The sequence below is a fragment of the Puma concolor genome, chromosome A3, assembly GCF_028749965.1.
Source record: "Puma concolor isolate L17-30 chromosome A3, mPumCon1.1.hap2, whole genome shotgun sequence".
NCBI classification, from domain to species: Eukaryota; Metazoa; Chordata; class Mammalia; order Carnivora; family Felidae; genus Puma; species Puma concolor.
In genome coordinates this window covers 73,560,853-73,582,162 of record NC_141669.1, presented here as the reverse complement: position 1 = coordinate 73,582,162, position 21,310 = coordinate 73,560,853, and the positions used below count along the sequence as shown (strand labels likewise).

Sequence of the window (21,310 nt, the reverse complement as noted above, 5' to 3'; positions counted from 1 at the left end):
TAATAATAATTTAAAAAATTAACAACAGTAACAATACTTACCATCTCTGTAGCTAGTATTCATTGTGTACTTATATGTTTGTATGTTTTATATTCTTTTTTATATTTTATATATAAAATATATTCTCTTTTATATTCTTTTTATATTTTCATGTGATTTGTATCCTATGGAGTGACAGAGCTGGGATTTGAACCAAGACAGTATCTCTTCACAGCTTATGCTCTTAACTCTGCTTTACTGCCAGATGTGATTATAATATCAAGAATAATATAGTGATTTAGATTTTACTATTTTTTTAGAATATGAAATTGCTTATCCTTCACAATTTTAACTTCAGATATGCTGCCACCTCAAGTTTTGGTTAAATATCTCCTAGTATTACATGTATTAATTCCTTTCTCAAGGAAGAAGTCTTTCATTTTACACTTGTGCCATGGTTGTTAGATTCTACAGTAAAATAGTGAACAACTATGGCAACAGAGCTGTGAATATAGTAGGAGTAAAAGGGTTTTGTTTTGTTTTGTTTTTGTTTTCCTTTTTAAAACTTCTTCAAAAAGGACCAGGAGAGGTTATTCTGAATACCGTGTATCTTACAGTTCTCTTTCTCTTCCTTTTATCCACATTGCTAGATGTAGAGATCTTGTAATTATAATCCAGTATAGCTAATACATTAGCTTTGGAATGTATTTAAATTCCTATATATGATTAGGTACTTCTGACATTTTACAATCCGTAATATATATATTTCCTGTTAACAGGAAGTTACTTATTTTGTATCCTCAACTATTAAACCACAAATAGACAAAAAGTGATTCTTAAATAGTTGGGGGGAAAATTACAAAGTTTATGCATTAAATTCATGCACTTTATGGTGAACTCTTTACACTTATTGATCTTACTGTGATCTTATATGAAATTGTAATAAAAATATTTTGGGGGCGCCTGGGTGGCTCAGTCAGTTGAGTGTCTGACTTTGGCTCAGGTCATGATCTCACAGTCAATGAGTTCGAGCCCCACGTTGGGTTCTGTGCTGACAGCTCAGAGCCTGGAACCTGCTTTGGATTCTGTCTCCCTCTCTTTGCCCCTCCCCTGCTCATGTTTTATTCTGTCTCTCAAAAATGAATAAATGTTAAAAAAAAAATTAAATTAAAAAGAATATTTTGGCTTTCTAGTCTATAGTTGACAATGGTACTATAATTCCATATTAATGATTTAGGAAATCCAAAATGCTTTGAAAACCAAAGTTTTCTCTTGGCCCATTTAGTAGCAAAACCTGATGTGAACTGATGTAAGACTACTGATAGTCTTTATTTACTGTCAATGTGAATCTACATTTTGCTACAGAAATATCCACATGTTTGTTATGGGGTACTGCCTCAGACCTCACTGACACATCATACAACATATCATATTTGCATTGTAGTTCCTTTCTAAACTCCAAAATATTCTGAATTCTCAAATATATCTGCCCTCAAGGATTTTAGATAAGAGATCAATCAGGTACAGTGTGTGTAGTACAAATGAGAACGAGGATATAGAACTAAGAAGATTAATCTAGTAACTCAAGCATAGCAAGGTGAAGCCTTTTAGTGTGGAGCAGTGTTTCTCAAATTGACTAATATGTGGATCCCTTAAAGAAAAAATTATAGATCCTATTTTAAGAATCACTGACATCATTTCCTGAAGTAGTTTTTTTTAAATAAGTCTTTCATTTTTCCCTTTGAAAATGGTTAAAATACATTTTTATACTCTGAAATAAAAGCACAGAATGAAAATTTGCAAAACTTTGGGCCCCTGGAATATGTCCATCGGACACCTTGATTTGAGAAACACTGATAAAGTGGCAAATAGTCCTATGTACTTGAACAGCCCTATAAATATTCTTTACCAAGTCTGTTTATAATGATGAACCTGAATCATAGTTAAAGGGTAAGATATCTTTCCTATATTTATTTTTATTTTATTTTTTACTTATTTTTATTTTTTAGAGAGAGAGTGTGTGTGACTAGGGGAGAGGAGCAGAGGGAGAGAGAAAGAATCCGAAGTAGGCTCCACACTCAGCACAGAGGCCAACATGGAGCTCAATCCCACAGCCATGTGATCATGACCTGAGCCAGAATCAAGAGTCAGATGATCAACCAACTGAGCTACCTAGGCACTCCATCCTGTCTTTAAAGAATATGGTTTTTAAAAGGGATGAGAAGAACCACCCTCCAAAAAAAAAAAAAAAAAAAAAAAAAAAAAACGTGCACAGTTTTTGATAACTACCTTCCACCTCCTGGGAAATGTCTTCTACTTACTTCTAGAAGGGAATCACTGTCACAGGGAGCAATTCTTATTGATAGAAGAGTGAGTCAGATTCTTTTTTTTTTTTTTTTTTAATTTTTTTTTTTCAACGTTTATTTATTTTTGGGACAGAGAGAGACAGAGCATGAACGGGGGAGGGGCAGAGAGAGAGGGAGACACAGAATCGGAAACAGGCTCCAGGCTCTGAGCCATCAGCCCAGAGCCCGACGCGGGGCTCGAACTCACGGAGCGCGAGATCGTGACCTGGCTGAAGTCGGACGCTCAACCGACTGCGCCACCCAGGCGCCCCGTGAGTCAGATTCTTCAAGTGTGTTGAGGCAGAAGGAATTTAAAACAGTGCTCTAAGATACAGGATAATGTAGTTTAGTGATATTGCCATCAGGAACTAATAGAAACCTCTGATTCCAACAGCATGGCAAAGTAAGGTTGGGGACCTTGGCATGGCAAAATAAGGTTGGGGGCAAAGTAAGTCCAGGGGACCAGCCTTTCTGCTGACAACTTAAAATGCTGGCTAAAATGCATCGGTGCTCTGGCACAAAAGTAAAGAATTTTTAGACTGAGCACTAATTGGAAACCTAGTGAGGTAAGCTGAGTGCTGAAGTTGGCTATTGCCTTGAGGGTATTTACCAAATCAAGTGACTTTATGTTTTCTTACCCTTGTGGAAGCAAAGCCAGATCCAGCCAAGTTAAAACACCTAGGAGGAAACAGTGTTCTCCATTACTGTGGAGCCCCAAAGGGCTATACCCTCCAAATGCAAAAGTGGTCTAGGGATTCTTTCCCTTCGTGTCGTTAGAGACGACAAAGATAATTATTTTCTAGAGTGTTGATGCTAACAGGAAAATAATATCTCTACTGAAAATTTGGTAACCACAAACTAGCTATCACACGGGTTTGCAGCCTGAATGCACACTAAATCTCAAGCTAAGAATTTTAAATGATACTGTATTGTTACTATTCCCAGGAATCGGACAGAAGCAACACAAGTCATCATCATCAAAGAGTTGCTTTTGATGAAGTTCTAATGCAAATGAGTGGCTTTTAATAAAAATTTACAAACCATCTAAGGAAACAAAGTGTAATATAAAATCAGACTTGTTAGTAGCTCACAGCTTGGAATTATTGGATGTAAAATATAAAATTAGTACATTTAATGTGTCCAATGACAGGTTAAATGAGGAAAAGAGCAAACATTTTGTAAAGAATCACTGGCTCTAGAAATAAAAATATGTAGTAATTGAAATTAAAATTCAAAAGATAGAGTAAGGAGATCCCATTGAAGAAAAATTGATACAATGAAAGATATGCATCTGAAGAAATCCAGGATGCAACAGAGAGATAAGAAAATGGAAAATATAGAAGAGGTTAATAAAGGGCAAATTTTTAAGAGAAAACAGAACACCTTTAAAGGAATATCAGGTTTCAATAATAATAATGGAAGCAGAAGGCCATGAAATGATATACTCAGTTTAAATAAATCTAACAACTATGACCTAGAATTCTTAAACAAGGACAAAATAAAGACATGCTCAGATAAATAAAATATGAAAGTTCAAAAGCAGACCACTTTTTACATAAAAGGAAAATGGTCATAGCAAGTATGAGATTCAGGAAGGAATAATCAAAGAGAGTGGTAAGTATATGGGTAAATTAATAAAAATTATAAGTAATATAATTTATCAGTATTATTGACTATAAATAATAAAAACTAGAACTAAAGTATCAGTTATTTTAGTTACTTGCTAAATACCAGTTATTTTATAAACCAGGAGGAGGTGATTAAAGATAGTATTCAAAAGATCTTTTTATTACTCAGAAGAAAATTAAAGGTGACTTTGGATTTTGGTAAGTGTTCATGGTAAAAATTTTAAGGTAACAATTTAGTAATAGAAATAAATATATAACTTCCAAACTAAAAGATGGTAAAAAGTAGAACCAGGGAAAAAAATAAAGCAAAAAAAAAAAAAAAAAAAGAGAGAAACCTAGAGAACACTAAATAAGGTGTTAGAAGTAAATACAAGTATATCTACACCTTATATTTAAAATGTTCAGCTCTGGGGCGCCTGGGTGGCTCAGTCGGTTGAGCGTCCGACTTCGCTCAGGTCACGATCTCACGGTCCGTGAGTTCGAGCCCCGCGTTGGGCTCTGTGCTGACAGCTCAGAGCCTGGAGCCTGCTTCAGATTCTGTGTCTCCCTCTCTCTCTGGCCCTCCCCCCGTTCATGCTCTGTCTCTCTCTGTCTCAAAAATAAATAAATGTTTAAATAAAATAAAATAAAATAAAATGTTCAGCTCTGTGGGGTTTAAAACAGACTACAAGGAAACAAAAGGAAAAAATGTTGGAAGTAAAATGATGGAAAAAGATATACCAGGTAAATACTAGTGGAAAGAAAGCTGGCATATCATTTGAAATAGATGTTAAAACTAGTAGAATTACTAAAGGAAAAGAATTGATGTGAAATGGTAAATGTTTCATTTTTGCAAGAATAATAGCTTTAAATTTGTATGCAACTAATTAATAACTGTAACCACAAAAAAAGCTAAATTAACAGAACTACCAGGAAAAATGGAGTAATTTCACCAGCATAATGGGATATTGTAATATATCTTCCTTCGTATTTGATAAAGAAAGCAGCCCCCCACCACCCCAATTGGTACAAATATAGAAAATTTTAACAAGTAATTAACAAGCTTAATCCAGTGGACATCTCTTTCATCTAATCACTGGAAACATCAGCCAAATCATTATAAAAATCAACCACATCCTGGGCCAAACGAGTTTCAACAAATTTCAAAGGATTAGTATCCTAAAGTCCATTTAAGTTAGAAATCAGTAAGAGAAAAAAATCATATGGCAGTTAAGAAACAATCTTCTAAATAACTCATGAATGAAAGAAGAAATGTTAGTAGAATTTGAACTGCTCTTTGGGAGATGTTAGGTCATCCCTCAAGTGTGCTTGTAGCAAACACAAACCCTGAGAAATGGCCCACTTAAGACCTTTCATTCTCCACATATCCAGTAAAAATGTTCAGGGATGCCAATGCCAGATTGGTTCCCCCAACAGGAAGGATAAAATTTTTTAATAAATTATACTTGAAACAATTGTGTATCCATATGTAAAAGTTGAATAAAAATACAGAGATACATTTTGGGTGAATTGAAGACTTAAATGTGAAAGGCAAAAACTATAAAACTTTTAGAAGACAATATAGGATAAAACTTACATGAATTTAATGTAGGGAAGGAGTTCTTAAATGAGAAACTGTAACCATAAAGGAAAGGGTTAATAAATTCTACCATATTAAAGAACTTTTTCGTTTATAGACAACTAATAAATAGACTAAAAAGACAAACCATCTACTAAGGAAAGATATTAGCATCACACATAAGGATTAGTGCACAAACAGTATAAATGAGTTAGACAATTAGTAGAAGTTTCTTACATACAGGTTTCTCTTGCTACCAAGTACAACAGTTATAAGAAAGGAAGCCAAAATGGTGTAAAGTGAAGAAGCAATTACCATTAATTTATATGGAAAAATTTTGAACATTCCTAAACCCCAAAAATAACCTCTCGTAGGCTTTTTTGATGCCTTAGGACACATATTGCCAAGGGATGCACAAAATAAATCCAGAGAAAGCACAGAAGCCCACAGGTACATTTCAAAGCTATGGCAGCTTGATGCTGAGGTGCTAAGTATAGTTCCTTCCCCTAGGGAAGCAGCTTGCCAGTACCACTCTCCATGCTGGAGGTGTGGGCCATCTCTCTAATGCACACTTCAAAACAAACACTGAATGCTGTTTTCACTTTTTGCCTTTTCCTAAAAGCGAAAGTCCTCTTTGACAGGTACTAATGTAGGTCTTTTGTAGAATCAAAGTGGTGGAATAAGAATTTTGAAAAGCGAGGAATACCTGCATATTCAGCTTCCATTATTAATCTGGGAAATGCAAATTAAAACACAAGGAGATGAAATTTCATAGTCATCAGGTTGGCAAAAAAAATTTTTAATGGGTGTATGGAGCAGAGTACACCTATCTTGCTGGTAGCAATTTGTCGTGACCAGTGAAAGTTGAAGAGAAGAATATTCTGTAACCCAATAATTCTACTCAGTATATTCTGCTTTTAGTTGTGTACCCCAGAAAAGTTCTTGGCAGTTGTATTCCAGGAGATGTGAACAAGGATATCCATAGCAATGCTACTTGTAATAGCCTCAAACATAAATAATTGTTCTCAAGAGTATAATAAATTTTGGTATATTCATAAAGTAGAATACCAGTCATCTGTAAAAATGAATTACTGCTGCTATAAGGTTAATGAATTTGGTGGTGGTGGGGGGAACAAGTTTCAGTACAATTAAGTTTTACATGATGTTTAAAGAACATAGAGGGCTAAAATAATATTTAGGGATCCTAACATGGTAAAACTATGAAAAAAAATGTTTTTGTTTGCCTAGTCTGTGATACAGTCAATTAAAAACATGGACAAATATCAAAAAAAGCTGTATGATAATAACTAACATTTTGTATTTAGGAGGTTTCTTAGTTATTTTGGGCAAAAGAGCTGTCAGTATAGCACCCCTAATACCAGGGTAATACTCAAAATTCTGTACCTTAATTTCCCTTCTCTAGGCTCTGTCAAGCCTTTTCTCTCAGACCATTGTTAATACTGACCTAAAAAAAGTGCTCTCCTCTAACCTTTTGGGAAATGATCCAAGAATTCCAATATGGAGTTTTATTTTTCTTGTTCCAGAGTAGAATATCACTGTAATATTGAACATAACATGGAAACATACAGATATCTATTAGTTATCTTTGAGAAATGCATGAACTGTACAATGTGAAAAAATTATACCTTTTAATCCTGAGCCCTCTTCTTGAGATCCTGCCATGGCCTTACACAGTGAACCTTTAGGCAGAGGTTGCAGAGTGATTGTAATGGGCTTGTTTGAACTCCACTTTTAAATTCTTCGCTAAAGATACGCAATTTTTTCCTGAAACGTAGAAGATTTGGAGTCTTAATACAAATGTGTAATTTGCAAAATTGTCTTGTACATTTACCTACTTTTTTTGTAGCAGTGTCTTTTAGGAATTGGTTTATTAGTGGATGTATTTATTACTTGGGTTATGCTAGTTACAGTCCTGAGAAATTAGAGTACATTTTTCAAACCCCACATCTTGGTCTCTTGGCCCTAAATTGCTTTTTTTAATGTTTATTTATTTTTGAGAGAGAGACAGAGAGAGAGAGACAGAGCATAAGCAGGGGAGGGGCAGAGAGAGAGGGAGACAGAGAATCTGAAGCAGGCTGCAGGCTCTGAGCTGTCAGCACAGAGCCTGATGTGGGGCTCAAACCCATGATCCGTGGGATCATGACCTGAGCTGAAGTCAGACACTTAACCGACTGAGCCACCCAGACGCCCCCCTAAATGCTTTTTTGAGTGACATGTATTATGTGTAACAGTTATGTGTGGTTTGTTGAGGTATTATTTTTATTAATAAAAGGAAACGTTACATCACTAGCCCAGATTTCCTTGTATTTCTTTACTTGTTCTGCTTTAAAAAACAAACTTCCATGCTCATTATTAATGACCTGTTACTGAATGGTTTCAGTTCATTTTAAGAAGCACTTTCTCATAAAACTAGAATTATCCAAACAAAACTAAAAGCTTTAAAAAAAATTTGGGGTGTGAAATACATAGGTCTTTCTGTTGTAATATTATATACTATGAATTTGTGAAAACACTAAATATTGTGCCATTTCACCTAAAAGTGTGAAGTTTTATAATCAGAACACTAACAAAAATAAATCTTAATAAGTATGTTAGATATTTTTAAAGATATATTAAACTTATTACAAATAAACACTACAAAATAGGATTAAAAAAAAAAAAAAGATGAAAATAGCCTGATGGAAAGGCATGCAAGGAAGGGTGGAAGCTACAGGGTTATGGAGGCCAGGGTAAAATGCATAAAAATTTGGAGAGAGGAGCTCGTTAACACTTCCAAGAAAATGCATGTGGCCAAACTGTGCTGGGAGGAAAAACATGGGTTGAATGAGAATTGTGTACAATACTGCATTCTCAGCAGTTTGCAGCTTTCCACTATGTTAGCCTATTTTGGGTTCAGCTGTTATTTCTTAGTACTGCAAAATCATAGGCTTGTAAAAGATCACTTACAAACCAGTGTGATTTTCACATTGTACTAAAATCTTTCCCCTATTTACCAGTGAGCTAATTTGTTTTACAGAAAAGCTTGGCAATAGAATAGGCTGTACTGAATTTAAGAGGTAACTTCTGTTTTTGACTTGAAGCCTTTGATATGTCTGTGACCTTTTTGTGATTTGATTCTTTGTGAAGTAGAAATACTATAACTAAAAATAATCTAGCCCAACCTTTTCCCCTTTGAGTGTATTTTAATTTTTTAATATAAAAGTAATAAACGCATTTAAAAAACTGGAAAAAAGAAAACAATTACCGAGTTACTACTACAAACCACTGTTAGCTTTTTATGTATTTTTACTTTTTCATGTTTTTAATAAGTTTTTTTGTTTTACTTCATAGCCTTCAAGAAAATCATTTTTAATGACGAAATATTAGATTGAGTAGATGTATTTCAGTGTAGCTATTTCTTTATAATAAAATGTGTAAGTTGTTTATACTTTTCTATTGTCTTTAATAGTTCTTCAGTGAACGTGTGTACGCGCGCGCGCGTGTGTGTGTGTGTGTGTGTGTGTGTGTGTGTGTGTGTGTGTGTGTGTGTAAGAGGAGGAGGAGAGGGAGAGAATCTTTTTTTCCTATGTGGGATTATTTCACTGAAATGACTCATAAGTGGAATTATTGGGTCAAAGTATGACTTTTTTTCATTGAAGTATAGTTGACATATAATAAGCTAGTTTCAGGTATGCAACACGGTGATTCAAGTGATACATTATAAAATGCTCATCACAATAAGTAGATTTCAATATTATTGACTATATTCCCTGTGCTGTACTTTTCATCTCTGTGACTTATTTATTTTATAATTGGAAGTTTGTATTTTTTCATCCCTTTTACACATTTTACCCATCCCTCCCATACTCTTCCCTTTAATACTACCAATTCTTCATATTTGTGAGTCTGCTTCTCTCTTTATTGATGTTGTTTGTTTTGTTTTTTAGATTCCACATGTAAGTAAAATCACATGGTATTTGTCTTTCTCTGTCTGGCTTATTTCACTTAGCGTAATATCCTCTAGGTCCATTCATGTTGTCACGAATGGCAAGATTTCATTCCTTTTTATGGCTGAGCAATATTGCATATATATACCATATCTTATTTATTTATTTGTTTATTTATCCATTGTATGATACTTCTATTTTTAATCTTTTGAGAAATCTCCATCCTATTTTCCACTGTGGAAAATATTCATATATTTCATCAGTAGTTCATGAGAGTTCCCTGTTCCCTTTTCTCCATGTCCTCACCAATACTTGTTGTTTCTTATCTTTCTGATACTAGCCATTCTGGGTGGTATAAGGTGATACCTCATTCTGGTTCTCTCTCTCTCTCTCTCTTTCTCTCTCTCTCTCTTTTTTTAATGTTTATTTCTGAGAGAGAGTGCACAAGCCGGGGAGGGACAGACAGAGAGGGAGACAGAGGACCCAAAGCAGGCTCTGCCCTGACAGCAGAGAGCCTGATGTGGGGCTTGAACTCACAAACTGTGAGATCATGACCTGAGCTGAAGTCTGATGCTTAACTGACTGAGCCACCAGGTGCCCCTCTCATTCTGGTTCTGATTTGCATTTTCCTTGTGGTTAGTGATGTTGGGCATTTTTTCATGTGTCTGTTGTCCATCTGTATGTCTTTGGAAAAATGTTCAGGTCATCTGCCCATTTTTAATTGGATTATTTAGGGTTTTTTTGGTGTTGAGTTGTAAGAGTTCTTTATAGATTTTGGATATTTAACCCCTTAATGTATATATCATTTGCAAATATTTTCTTCCTTTCAGTGGATTGCCTTTTCATCTTGTTTATGGTTTCCTTTGTGTGCAAAAGCTTTTTAGGTTGGTACAGTACCAGTTGTTTGTTTTTGCGTCTGTTTCCCTTGCCTGAGGAGACAGATCTAGAAAAATATTGCTGTAGTTGCTGTCCAAGAGATTGCTGACTTTTTCTTTTAGTTTTCTGGTTTCAGGTCTTAACATTTACGTTTTTAATCCATTTTGAGTTTATTTTTGTGAATGCTTTAAGAAAGTGGTCCAGTTTCATTCTTTTGCTTGTAGCTGTCCAGTTTTCCCAGCACCATTTGTCGAAGAGGCTGTCTTTTCCTCGTTGTTCTTGTCTCCTTTATCTTAGATTAATTGACCATATATTTGTGGGTTTATTGCTGGGTTCTCAATTCTGTTCCATTAATCTATGAATTACTGGGTCAAAGAGTATTACATTTTAAATGATTCTTGGTACACTACCATTTAGCATTCTAAAATGCACTAGGTCCTTGCCCAAAATCATGTATTAAATATTTTTTTAAACCATTGCCAATTTGGGCAAAAGTTGATATTGTTATTTTTATGTCTAATGTTTGTGCTTACTGTATACCAACCATTGTGCTAAATACGTTATCATACCATATGTGTTATCAATTGCTTTGTGTTTCTTTATTGGCAAAGTTTGGTATTTTCTAATATGTTTGCTATTTATAGTTATATCTTTATTTGACTTGTGGGAAAAGATCCTTTGTCTGTTTTTGTGGTGGACTTAGTATTCTTTGTTTTTTTTTTATTTTTTTTAACGATTTTATTCATTTTTGAGAGTCAGAGAGAGACAGAGTATGAGCGGGGAAGGGGCCGAGAGAGGGAGACACAGAATCTGAAGCAGGCTCCAGGCTCCGAGCTGTCAGCACAGAGCCCGATGCGGGGCTCAAACTCATGAACTGCAAGATCATGACCTGAGCCGAAGTCAGATGCTTAACCGACTGAGCCACCCAGGCGCCCCAGGACTTAGTATTCTAAATGGATGATGTCCTGAAGTATTCTAAAAGGATAGTTCAGAAACAGCTCTTTTTCCCTCCTTGAAAATACAGTCACCGTTGAAACGTTATGAAGAGAATGTCAACCTTTCAGTCAGTACTTGATTTTTTAACTTTGCTTGGCTGTACAGTTTGTGTAATCTTTGGCATATATGCTGTCATAATATTGCTTTACATCTTAAAGTAATGAGACTTTATTCTAAACTTGTAATTCAGAGGAATAACATATATTTGCAAACATTTGAATTAGTTTCAGAGGGGAATATATATCTTATTCTGTCAACAGTATTTGTTTTAAGTAGTACTGCTAAAAATGTAAGTTCCTTAAGAGATTGAGTGTACTCTACTAGACAAAAAACTTGAATATTGAACTTAGCCCAGTTTATGATTTTGGCTTTACTGTTTACTAGTTTTAGAACCTTAGGCAAATGGCTTACCTCACTCCCATTTCCTTAATAGTAACAGTGAATTTCAGTTTTATGATTGTTACTAGTTACGATGTTTTCTAGCATTAAGGATTTCTTCTAAAATAAAATAATTCTTAAAATTTTTTAACATTCATTTATTTTTGAGAGACAGAGTGTGAGCGGGGGAGGGGCAGAGAGAGAGGGAGACACAGAATCTGAAGCAGGCTCCAGTCTCCGAGCTGTGAGCACAGAGCCTGATGTGGGACTAGAACCCATGAACTGTGAGATCATAACCTGAGCTGAAGTCTTTTGCTTAACCAACTGAGCCACCCAGGCATCTGTAAAATAAATAATTCTTTTTTTTTTATTTAATTTATTTTTTAAATTTACATTCAAGTTAATTATCATATAGTGCAACAATGATCTCAGGAGTAGATTCCTTAATGTCCCTTACCCATTTAGCCCATCCCCTCTCCCACAACCCCTCCAGTAACCCTCTGTTTGTTCTCCATATTTAAGAGTCTCTTATATTTTGTCCCCCTCCCTATTTTTATGTTATTTTTGCTTCCCTTCCCTTTTGTTCATCTGTTTTGTCTCTTAAAGTCCTCATATGAGTGAAGTCATATGATATTTGTCTTTCTCTGACTAATTTCACTTAGCATAGTACCCTCTAGTTCCATCCACGTAGTTGCAAATGGTAAGATTTCATTCTTTTTGATTGCCGAGTAATACTCCATTGTATATATATGCCACATCTTCTTTACCCATTCATCTATTGATGGACATTTGGGCTCTTTCCATACTTTGGCTATTGTCGATAGTGCTTCTATAAACATTGGGGTGCATGTGTCCCTTCGAAACAGCATACCTGTATCCCTTGGATAAATACCCAGTAGTGCAATTGCTGAGTCATAGGGTAGTTCTATTTTTAATTTTTTGAGGAACCTCTATAGTGTTTTCCGGAGTGGCTGCACCAGTTTGCATTCCCACCAGCAGTGCAAAAGGGATCCTCTTTCTCCACATCCTCGCCAACATCTGTTGGTGCCTGAGTTGTTAATGTTAGCCATTCTGACAGGTGTGAGGTGGTAGCTCATTGTGGTTTTGATTTGTATTTCCCTGATGGTGAGTGATGTTGGGCATATTTTCATGTGTCGGTTGGCCATCTGGATGTCTTCTTTGGAGAAGTGTCTATTCATGTCTTTTGCCCATTTCTTCACTGGATTATTTGCTTTTTGGGTGTTGAGTTTGATAAGTTCTTTATAGATTTTGGATATTAACCCTATATCTGATATGTCATTTGCAAATATCTTCTCCCATTCTGTCAATTGCCTTTTAGTTTTGCTGATTGTTTCCTTCGCTGTGCAGAAGTTTTTTATTTTGATGAGGTCCCAATAGTTCATTTTTGCTTTTGTTTCCCTTGCCTCTGGAGACGTGTTGAGTAAGAAGTTGCTGTGGTTGAGGTCAAAGAGGTTTTTTCCTGCTTTCTCCTCTAGGATTTTGATGGCTTCCTGTCTTATGTTTAAGTCTTTCATCCATTTTGAGTTTATTTTTGTGTATGGTGTAAGAGAGTGGTCCAGGTTCATTTTTCTGCATGTTGCTGTCCGGTTTTCCCAGCACCACTTGCCGAAGAGACTGTCTTTATTCCATTGGATGTTCTTTCGTGCTTTGTCAAAGATTAGTTGGCCATACGTTTGTGGGTCCATTTCTGGGTTCTCTATTCTGTTCTGTTGATCTGAATATCTGTTTTTGTGTCAGTACCATACTGTCTGGATGATTACAGCTTTGTAATACAGCTTGAAGTCCGGGATTGTGATGCCTCCTGTTTTGGTTTTCTTTTTCAAGATTGCTTTGGCTATTCAGGGTCTTTTCTGGTTCCATACAAATTTTAGGATTGTTTGTTCATTCTGTGAAGAATGCTGGTGTTATTTTGATATGTATTGCATTGAATAAGTAGATTGCTTTGGGTAGTATTAACATTTTAACAATATTTGTTCTTCCTAAAATAAAATAAGTCTTAAAGGCAAATACAGAATAAACATATATGTTGACTATATGTTCATTTCAGTTTGAAATAATTATAATTTGAATGCCTATTCATGCTGAACATTTTGTTAAGATTCATTAGGAATACAAAAGTAAAAAAATTACATATTACAGAATTCATGGCTGAAAGGGCCATACACAGAACTGAATAGCCATGCAGAGTAAGTAGAGATTATAAAGTCCATAGCATAGTATCTGTAGTATAGTAAAATCTCAGTAAATGTTAGCTACTAATACGTGCTACTCTCTGATTTCTATATGTAAATGAAAATAAATGGAGATATAGGTGAGAGGTAAAAGTTAGAACATTGGAAATTAGTCATTCTTTTCTTTGAACGTTGAGCGCTGAGAGTTTTTTTGTTTAAGGAAGCAAGACATTCTTCAGCCATTGAATTCTCATTCACATTTTTGGAATTCTCTATGAGTAGAGAGACTTAGGTGGTAAAGTGAATAATTTGGTCAGCTACATTGGACAGAATGTCATCTGAAATATAGTGTGTGCATGTATGCACAGATGTGTGTATGTTTATGAATGTGTGGTTTGCATAGTTGATTGAAATAGAAACCATATTTGTTACAGTTTGATCTTTTTGTTTTTAAAGTGTCTTAATATGTCAAGTTATAGATACAGGTGTAAGTAAGAAAGATAGGAACTTGATATGGAGAGAACAATAATGAGATTTAAGATGGATAGGATTGAGTCATTGGTATTCACAGGTGATGTGTATGCATTGATACCAGGATAATGTAGTAGTTGATTTTGGTTCAGAACTCAGTCTTTCTGGGTTTAAATTCTGTTGTTTCCATTTACTGATCAGGTAAGCTAAAACAGGATGCTTAACCTCTGAGTCATTTTCCTCATTTATAAAATTGGGTTAATAATTGTGCCTACTTTATATAGAGAGTTTAATTGATGGTTAATTGAGATATAGTTTGTGGTGTTTAGCACAACATCTGGCCCCCAAAATATTAGCTGATGCTGTTGATAATTAAGTGCTTTGAGACTACATCTATTAGTAGCTACCAGAATCCAGATAGGCGTGTTATACATATAAAATCTTTTTCATAATTCTTAGCGTAACCTGCCAGTTTTGTTCTAAGTAAAGTAAAACTCTGGAGATACTTCTCTTATTTCAGTTATATAAACATAAGTAGATAGACTAGGAAGACATGGAAGGTTTTTCACTGAATTCGTAAGTAGGGTACTTTTATGAACCATTGAAAATGAATTAAATAGCACCTTAGGTCTATTACTTTTCTCTTTGATCAGTTATTCTCCCATCATAAGTTTTTTGTATTGAAGTATGTTCCAAAAGCAAAACAAAAGACATTTGAGAAAATAGAAATAAAAAAGGGTAGTTTAGAAATATCTTTCTTTCTTCTCCTTGAAAATAGTTACAATTCAAATTTTACTTCAAGAATGTCAGCCTTTCGGTGTCAGTACTTGATGAGATGATACAGAATTCAATTAAAAATGTTAGAATGTACAGAAGAAATAATAAATTTATAGTAAATTTAATTTTGGTGATAATGAATTTAGTGAATAAGAAATGTTATCTTTTTAGTATGATATACTATAAAAATATTAGAAACTGTTTATCTCTTTATAATAAATATTTCATATTTGAGGAAAGGGTTTATTTGGAATTATTATTTAAGCAATGTTTTAAATTTGGTTATTTTCTGTATTGAGCCATATGTATGACTATTACAATAGGTCATAGATCCTTAAAATGCATAGATTATAAAGTCTTACAATTCAAAGAAAGTCTGCTCATTTTTAATAATAAGAAGCATTACCATTAGGCTATAACTGTGGGCTAGGGACTTTAGTAAGTATTCACAATTATTTAATTTTCTTAATGTCACTCATACATATGGTGTTTTAATACTATATTTTATTTACAGTCATTTCTAATACCATGAAATAAGCTCTGTTCCTTGTATTGTAACCTTAATGTCTTTGTTACACAAATATTGTGCTTAAATATTATGTGGTATAATTGATTGAAAAATTTTTGATTTTGGTGATATTTAAATATGTATTTTCTTTTTCCATGAGCTTAAAAATCTTAAGTATTATATTGATTGACAATTGTTTCCTTTATTGCAGAACTGTAAGAGTAAATGGGTCCAGTAATTGGAATGACTCCAGAAAAGAGAGCTGAAACTCCAGGAGCTGAAAAGGTTGCAGGATTAAGCCAGATTTACAAAATGGGAAGCTTGCCTGAAGCTGTTGATGCTGCCAGGCCTAAGGCCACTCTAGTGGACAGTGAGTCAGCAGATGATGAACTCACAAACTTGAACTGGCTTCATGAAAGTACTAATCTTCTAACAAACTTCAGCTTCGGAAGTGAGGGTCTTCCAATTGTTAGTCCATTGTATGACATAGAGGGAGATGATGTGCCATCCTTAGGACCATCTTGCTATCCGAACCCAGAAAAAAAATCAGCAACTTCAAAGCCCCCATATTCCTTTAGTCTTCTCATTTACATGGCTATTGAACACTCTCCAAATAAATGTTTGCCTGTCAAAGAAATTTATAGCTGGATTTTGGACCGCTTCCCATATTTTGCCACTGCACCAACAGGCTGGAAGAATTCTGTTCGACATAATCTGTCCCTGAATAAATGTTTTCAGAAAGTGGAAAGAAGCCATGGCAAGGTCAGTGTTTATGAACATTGCTATATTTGGGCAGGTGGGGGAAAATTAACATAGAGACCTTAAAATATGGGGAAATTAAAGGAAGGCAAAAAATAGTCAACTCATGATTACTTCCGTTTGAGCTTAATTATATTCATTTGCTTTCATTTGAGATGTTTTTAAATTTCTTAAATATTTATATAAATCTAACAGAATTTCAGTCTACTATAGGTACATAAATCAGTTTTCTAATATTCTAATTTTCTATTCTTAGTTTCTATACTGTTCCTGTCAACTGTATCAGTATATTACTCTTAATTTATTCAATACGGCAGTCTCTGCCTTATAATTGTAATGTAGACTATTTAATGTAATTGATATGGTTGGATTTAAATCTATGATCAAGCTGTTTGTTTTCTATTTGCTCTGTTCTTCCCCCCCCCCCCCATTTTTCCTGTTTTTTTTAAGGATTGAGTATTTTTTTTATGATTCAGTTTTATCTCTACTATTGGCTTATCAGCTATTCTTTTTTTAGGGGTGGGTTGTTACACACTTATCAGTATGTGTCTTTAATTTATCACAGTCTACCTTCAAATCATATTACCATTATACCACTTAATATCTGGCCTTTCACAGAGAAGTTGACCAATCCTGATGCTTATCTGGATTAGTTCTTTTTTCCTGGAGAAGTTTATTTAACATTTCTTATAGCATTGAATTTATAAAAATCTTTTTGTGGAAGATGGGTATTCTAGGTTAACAGGTGTGTTTGTTTTTTTGTTTTCTTTAAGTACTCTAAAGATGTTACTCTCCTATCTTCTGGCTTATATAGTTTCTGATGGGAAGTCTGCTGCCATTCTTTGTTCCTTTGTAATAGTTCTTTTCTTTTCTTTTTTTTTTTTTTTTTTTATAATTTACATCCAAGTTAGTTAGCACATGGTGCAACAATGATTTCAGTAGTAAATTCCTTAATACCCCTTACCCATTTAGTCCATCTCCCCTCCCACAAGGACTTTTTTCTTTATATCACTGTTTGACTATGATGCACCTAGGTGTGGTTTTTGTTTGGTTTGGTTTTTTTTGTATCCTGCCTTTGGTTTTTCAAAGGTTCTTGGATCTGTGATTTGTTATTGGATATTGTCATTATCAGATCTGTCATTTATTAAATTTATGAAAGTTTTGTTCATTATATATAAATATTTCTTGTGGCTCACTTCCCACTTCTGGGCTTCCAAGTAAAAATATATTAGACCATTTGCTCTTTCTTACCTCTTGGTTACTTTGCCCCAGTTCCTACTCTTTTCTCTCTTTGTTTCAGTTTGGATAATTTTTATCTTTCTGTAGATTCTGTCTTCCCTCTGTTGTGTTCATTCTGTCAATAAGCCTGATAAAGGACTTGTGCATATTTTTCATTTCTAGCATTTCTATTTGCCTTATTATTTTTTTTTTAATTTTTTTAATTTTTTTTTTTTTCAGAGAGAGGAAGAGACAGCACGAGTGGGGGAGGGGTGGAGAAAAAGGGAGATGCAGAATCCAAAGCAGTCTCCAGGCTCTGAGCAGTTGGCACAGAGCCCAATGCAGGGCTTGAACTCATGAACTGTGAGATCATGACCTGAACCAAAGTCCGATGCCCAACTGACTGAGCCACCCAGGTGCCCCCTTCTATTTGCCTTTTTAAAAGTAGTCTCCATCTTGGAGCACCTGGGTGGCTCAGTCAGTTAAGCAGCCAACTTGATTTTAGCTCAGGTCGTGATCTCAAAGTTCATGAGTTCGAGCTCTATGTTGGACTGTGCACTGATACTATGGAGCCTGCTTGGGATTCTCTCTCTCTCTCTCTCTCTCTCTCTCTCTCTCTCTCTCTCTCTCTGCCCCTATGCTGCTTGTGCTATCTGAAAAATAAATAAGCATTTAAAAAATAACAATAAAATTAGTCTCCATCTTTCTGCTAAAATTTCCCACTAGATCCATAAAAGATTAATTATAGATATGGTGTCTGATAACTTCATTATCTCATCCATCTCTGTGTTTGGTTTTGTTGAGTGTTTTATCTCCTGTTTCTGTGTGTGTTTCCTAATTTTGGATTAAATGTCAAACATTATTTATAAAAGAATGGTAGAAACAGAGGCAAATAATCTTTCTATTCAGAAATAGACATGCCTCTACTTTTGTCTGTTAGTGTGAAACAGGTGTTGGTCAATCTTTGTAAATAATTGGGCTGGGTTTGGGTTTTGTGGTTGTCATAATTACCTTTAGAATACCACAGTCTTCAAATTCATGTAGAAATGGACTGCTAATACTTTGTGCTTAGTGAAAGTCCTGGAGTGTTAGATGATGTTCCTTAGCATTTTTGCTCTACCTTCATCTTTCAGCTTGTGATACGTTTGGGGGCAGGAGGAGAGTTAGTTATTTCTGTCTGTGCTCTTTTCCCTCCCATAACAATTGCTTGTTACTTGGTATGAGGCTCTTGGGGTGGGAACATGAGTTTCTTGATTCTTCTGTTCTAGTTTTAGTATTAAGCAGGCTCTTATGCCTGTCTCAAAAGTAGGACTTTGCTTGCCTCCCCTGGGAGCAGACAGTCTCTCCCATCTACTCAGAGAAGAGTCTAGGGCCGCACTTATCAGTAGCCAGTTATCTACATGTGGCTAGTGGTTGGCATATTGGACAGTACAGATATATGATATTTCTATCACTGTAGAAAGTCCTATTGGATAGCACTGTTCAGAGCTCAGGCCAATTTCCTGCTCATTCCTATCATGGTAAATAAACTCTGCCTACTATCAGTGGACGGTCCTGGTTATAAGTGAGTGACCATTTCCTTTCTCAGTGGAAGTATATCTCTGCTTTGTATCATCTGGGCATGAGCAGATTTCCTGCCCATTACCTAATGACACATGGCCATTGCCTAGTGTCAGTAAAGTGTGAGGATAGCTGAGTTTTGTATTTCTCTCCCAGCAGCAGTCATCCTTTGTCTGGGACTGGGATGAAAAGGGTGTTTTGCCTCTCTCTTAGTGGCAGGCAGCTTTGGCTTCATAGTGGAGTTTTGTCCAGTTTTTGTGCCTGTCCCACAGTGACACCTCATCTCATCTTGTGCTCATTTAGGGCCTGGAACATGGATGAGCTTTGCCTGATATTCTTGCTCCAGGCTTAAACCTTGGTATGTTCTGCACATCCCATCATCATCTCCAAGGGTATTTCTCACTGCCTCCAGTCTTCCTCTGGAGCACTGGATGGAGACTCATAGAAAAATTCTGGCGAGTAGATATCCCAGGATGCTCAGTTATCTTGCTAGCTCATTCTTGGCTTTTAAGAATTTGTTAAAATCAGGGTGCCTGAATGGCTCAGTTGGTTAAGCGTCCAACTCTTGTCAAAAAGAATTTGTTAAAATCGGGGTGCCTGAATGGCTCAGTTGGTTAAGCATCCATCTCGGGTCATGATATCACAGTTCATTAGATCAAGCCCTGCATCAGGCTCCATGCTGTACATACAGAACCTGCTTGGGTGTCTGTCTGTCTGTCTCTCTCTCTCTCTCTCTCTTCCCCTCCCCTGCTCTCTCACACTGTCTCTTTCTCTCTTTCTCAAAATAAATTTTTTTTTTAAAAAATAATTTGTTAAAATTTGAGTAGTTTTATTTTTTAACCTTATTTTATGACCACCACTTTATTTGTGCTCTCCCAAAGATAAAACATTGCATATGTTCAATATCTCCTCATAGGACTTTGTCATACTTTAGAGTTCAGTTCTTTCACTTGTCTTGTACCCTTAGTTCCCCGTTGATCCTGGTGCCATTAGTCCATGAGTAGCAAGACATCAGGACACATCATCATCTTACAGCTAACTTAAAGGAGGTTGTATTAGTTATCTTTTGTAACATGTTGCTATCTAACACATCTACATATGGAATATTTATGAAGACCAACTATGTGTTAGGCCATTGAAAAAGCTTCAGTAATTTCAAAGGATCAATCTCTGTCATAGAGAACCCCAAATGAGCCCTACCTTCCAGTATTCATGCCCTGGTAGAGTTCCTGCCAATAATGAATAGGGCTGAGTTGTGTAACTAAGAGGATATTGTGGAAATGCTGGAGCATGCCTTTTGAGGCTAGGTCATAAATGCCACTATGGCTTCCATCTTGTACTCTTGGATAACAAGCTGTGGGGGAACCCAGCTGCCATATCATAAGAACATTTAAGCAGCCTCTTGCCAACAGCCGTGTGAGTGAGCCATCTTGGAGGCAAATTCCCCCAGTTCTCAGTCAAACTTTCCTTTCAGATGACTAAAAGTTTTAGAAATGTTGGATATGTTCGTTCCAATGTGCATTGTTAGATTTTATTTTGAATTGTATCACTTAATTATTTACTAGTTTTAGACCTATTGTGTTTATACTTATGGTGGGACATAAAAGGGGAAATGTCTACTTGGTACTTAGAAGTATGGTACAGGAATAGTGGTAATGTGGGATTGAAGCTCTAAGTTTTGAAGTCATCAGCAGCAATGATTTTCAATAGAAAAATCTAGGAAAAGTGTGTTGTAATGGAATCTAAAGAGGTTAAGTTTAAGTGTGAATGAGCAACAATATTGAATGTTGCAAAAACTTGAAAATGATTGCTAAGATGTGATTGAGACAAGTAGCAGCCAACAGATTAGGATTCAAAATATGGCGTGCTGGTAAATGTTGAAGGATTGAGTAGGTGGGGATGTAGGTTCTCTAAATTTTCATGGTATAAATATTTCCATCATGGCCAGTTTCAAGCTACCAGTATTATGTCATTAAATGTGATGTTGATGGGAGATGTTTACAGTGAACAGCACACCACTGTGTGTAACGAACTCATCTAATTCAATAAGAAAAAAAAAACTAATAGGAAAATGGACAAGAATATGAACAGGCAATTAACAGAGGAGGAAATATAAAT

The 21,310-nt window shown here is 35.4% G+C and overlaps 1 protein-coding gene across 3 annotated transcripts in view; it reads left to right on the top strand.

Annotated features, from left to right (window-relative positions):
• Positions 1-21,310, top strand: part of FOXN2 (forkhead box N2) — a 68,306-nt gene that overhangs the window by 22,415 nt on the left and 24,581 nt on the right. For all 3 annotated transcript variants that reach the window (XM_025931923.2, XM_086701147.1, XM_086701146.1), the window contains exon 2: positions 15,867-16,417. In XM_025931923.2, the coding sequence (XP_025787708.1) occupies positions 15,881-16,417 (537 nt within the window). In that variant the 5' untranslated portion in view covers positions 15,867-15,880. The remainder of the gene's footprint in view (positions 1-15,866; positions 16,418-21,310) is intronic.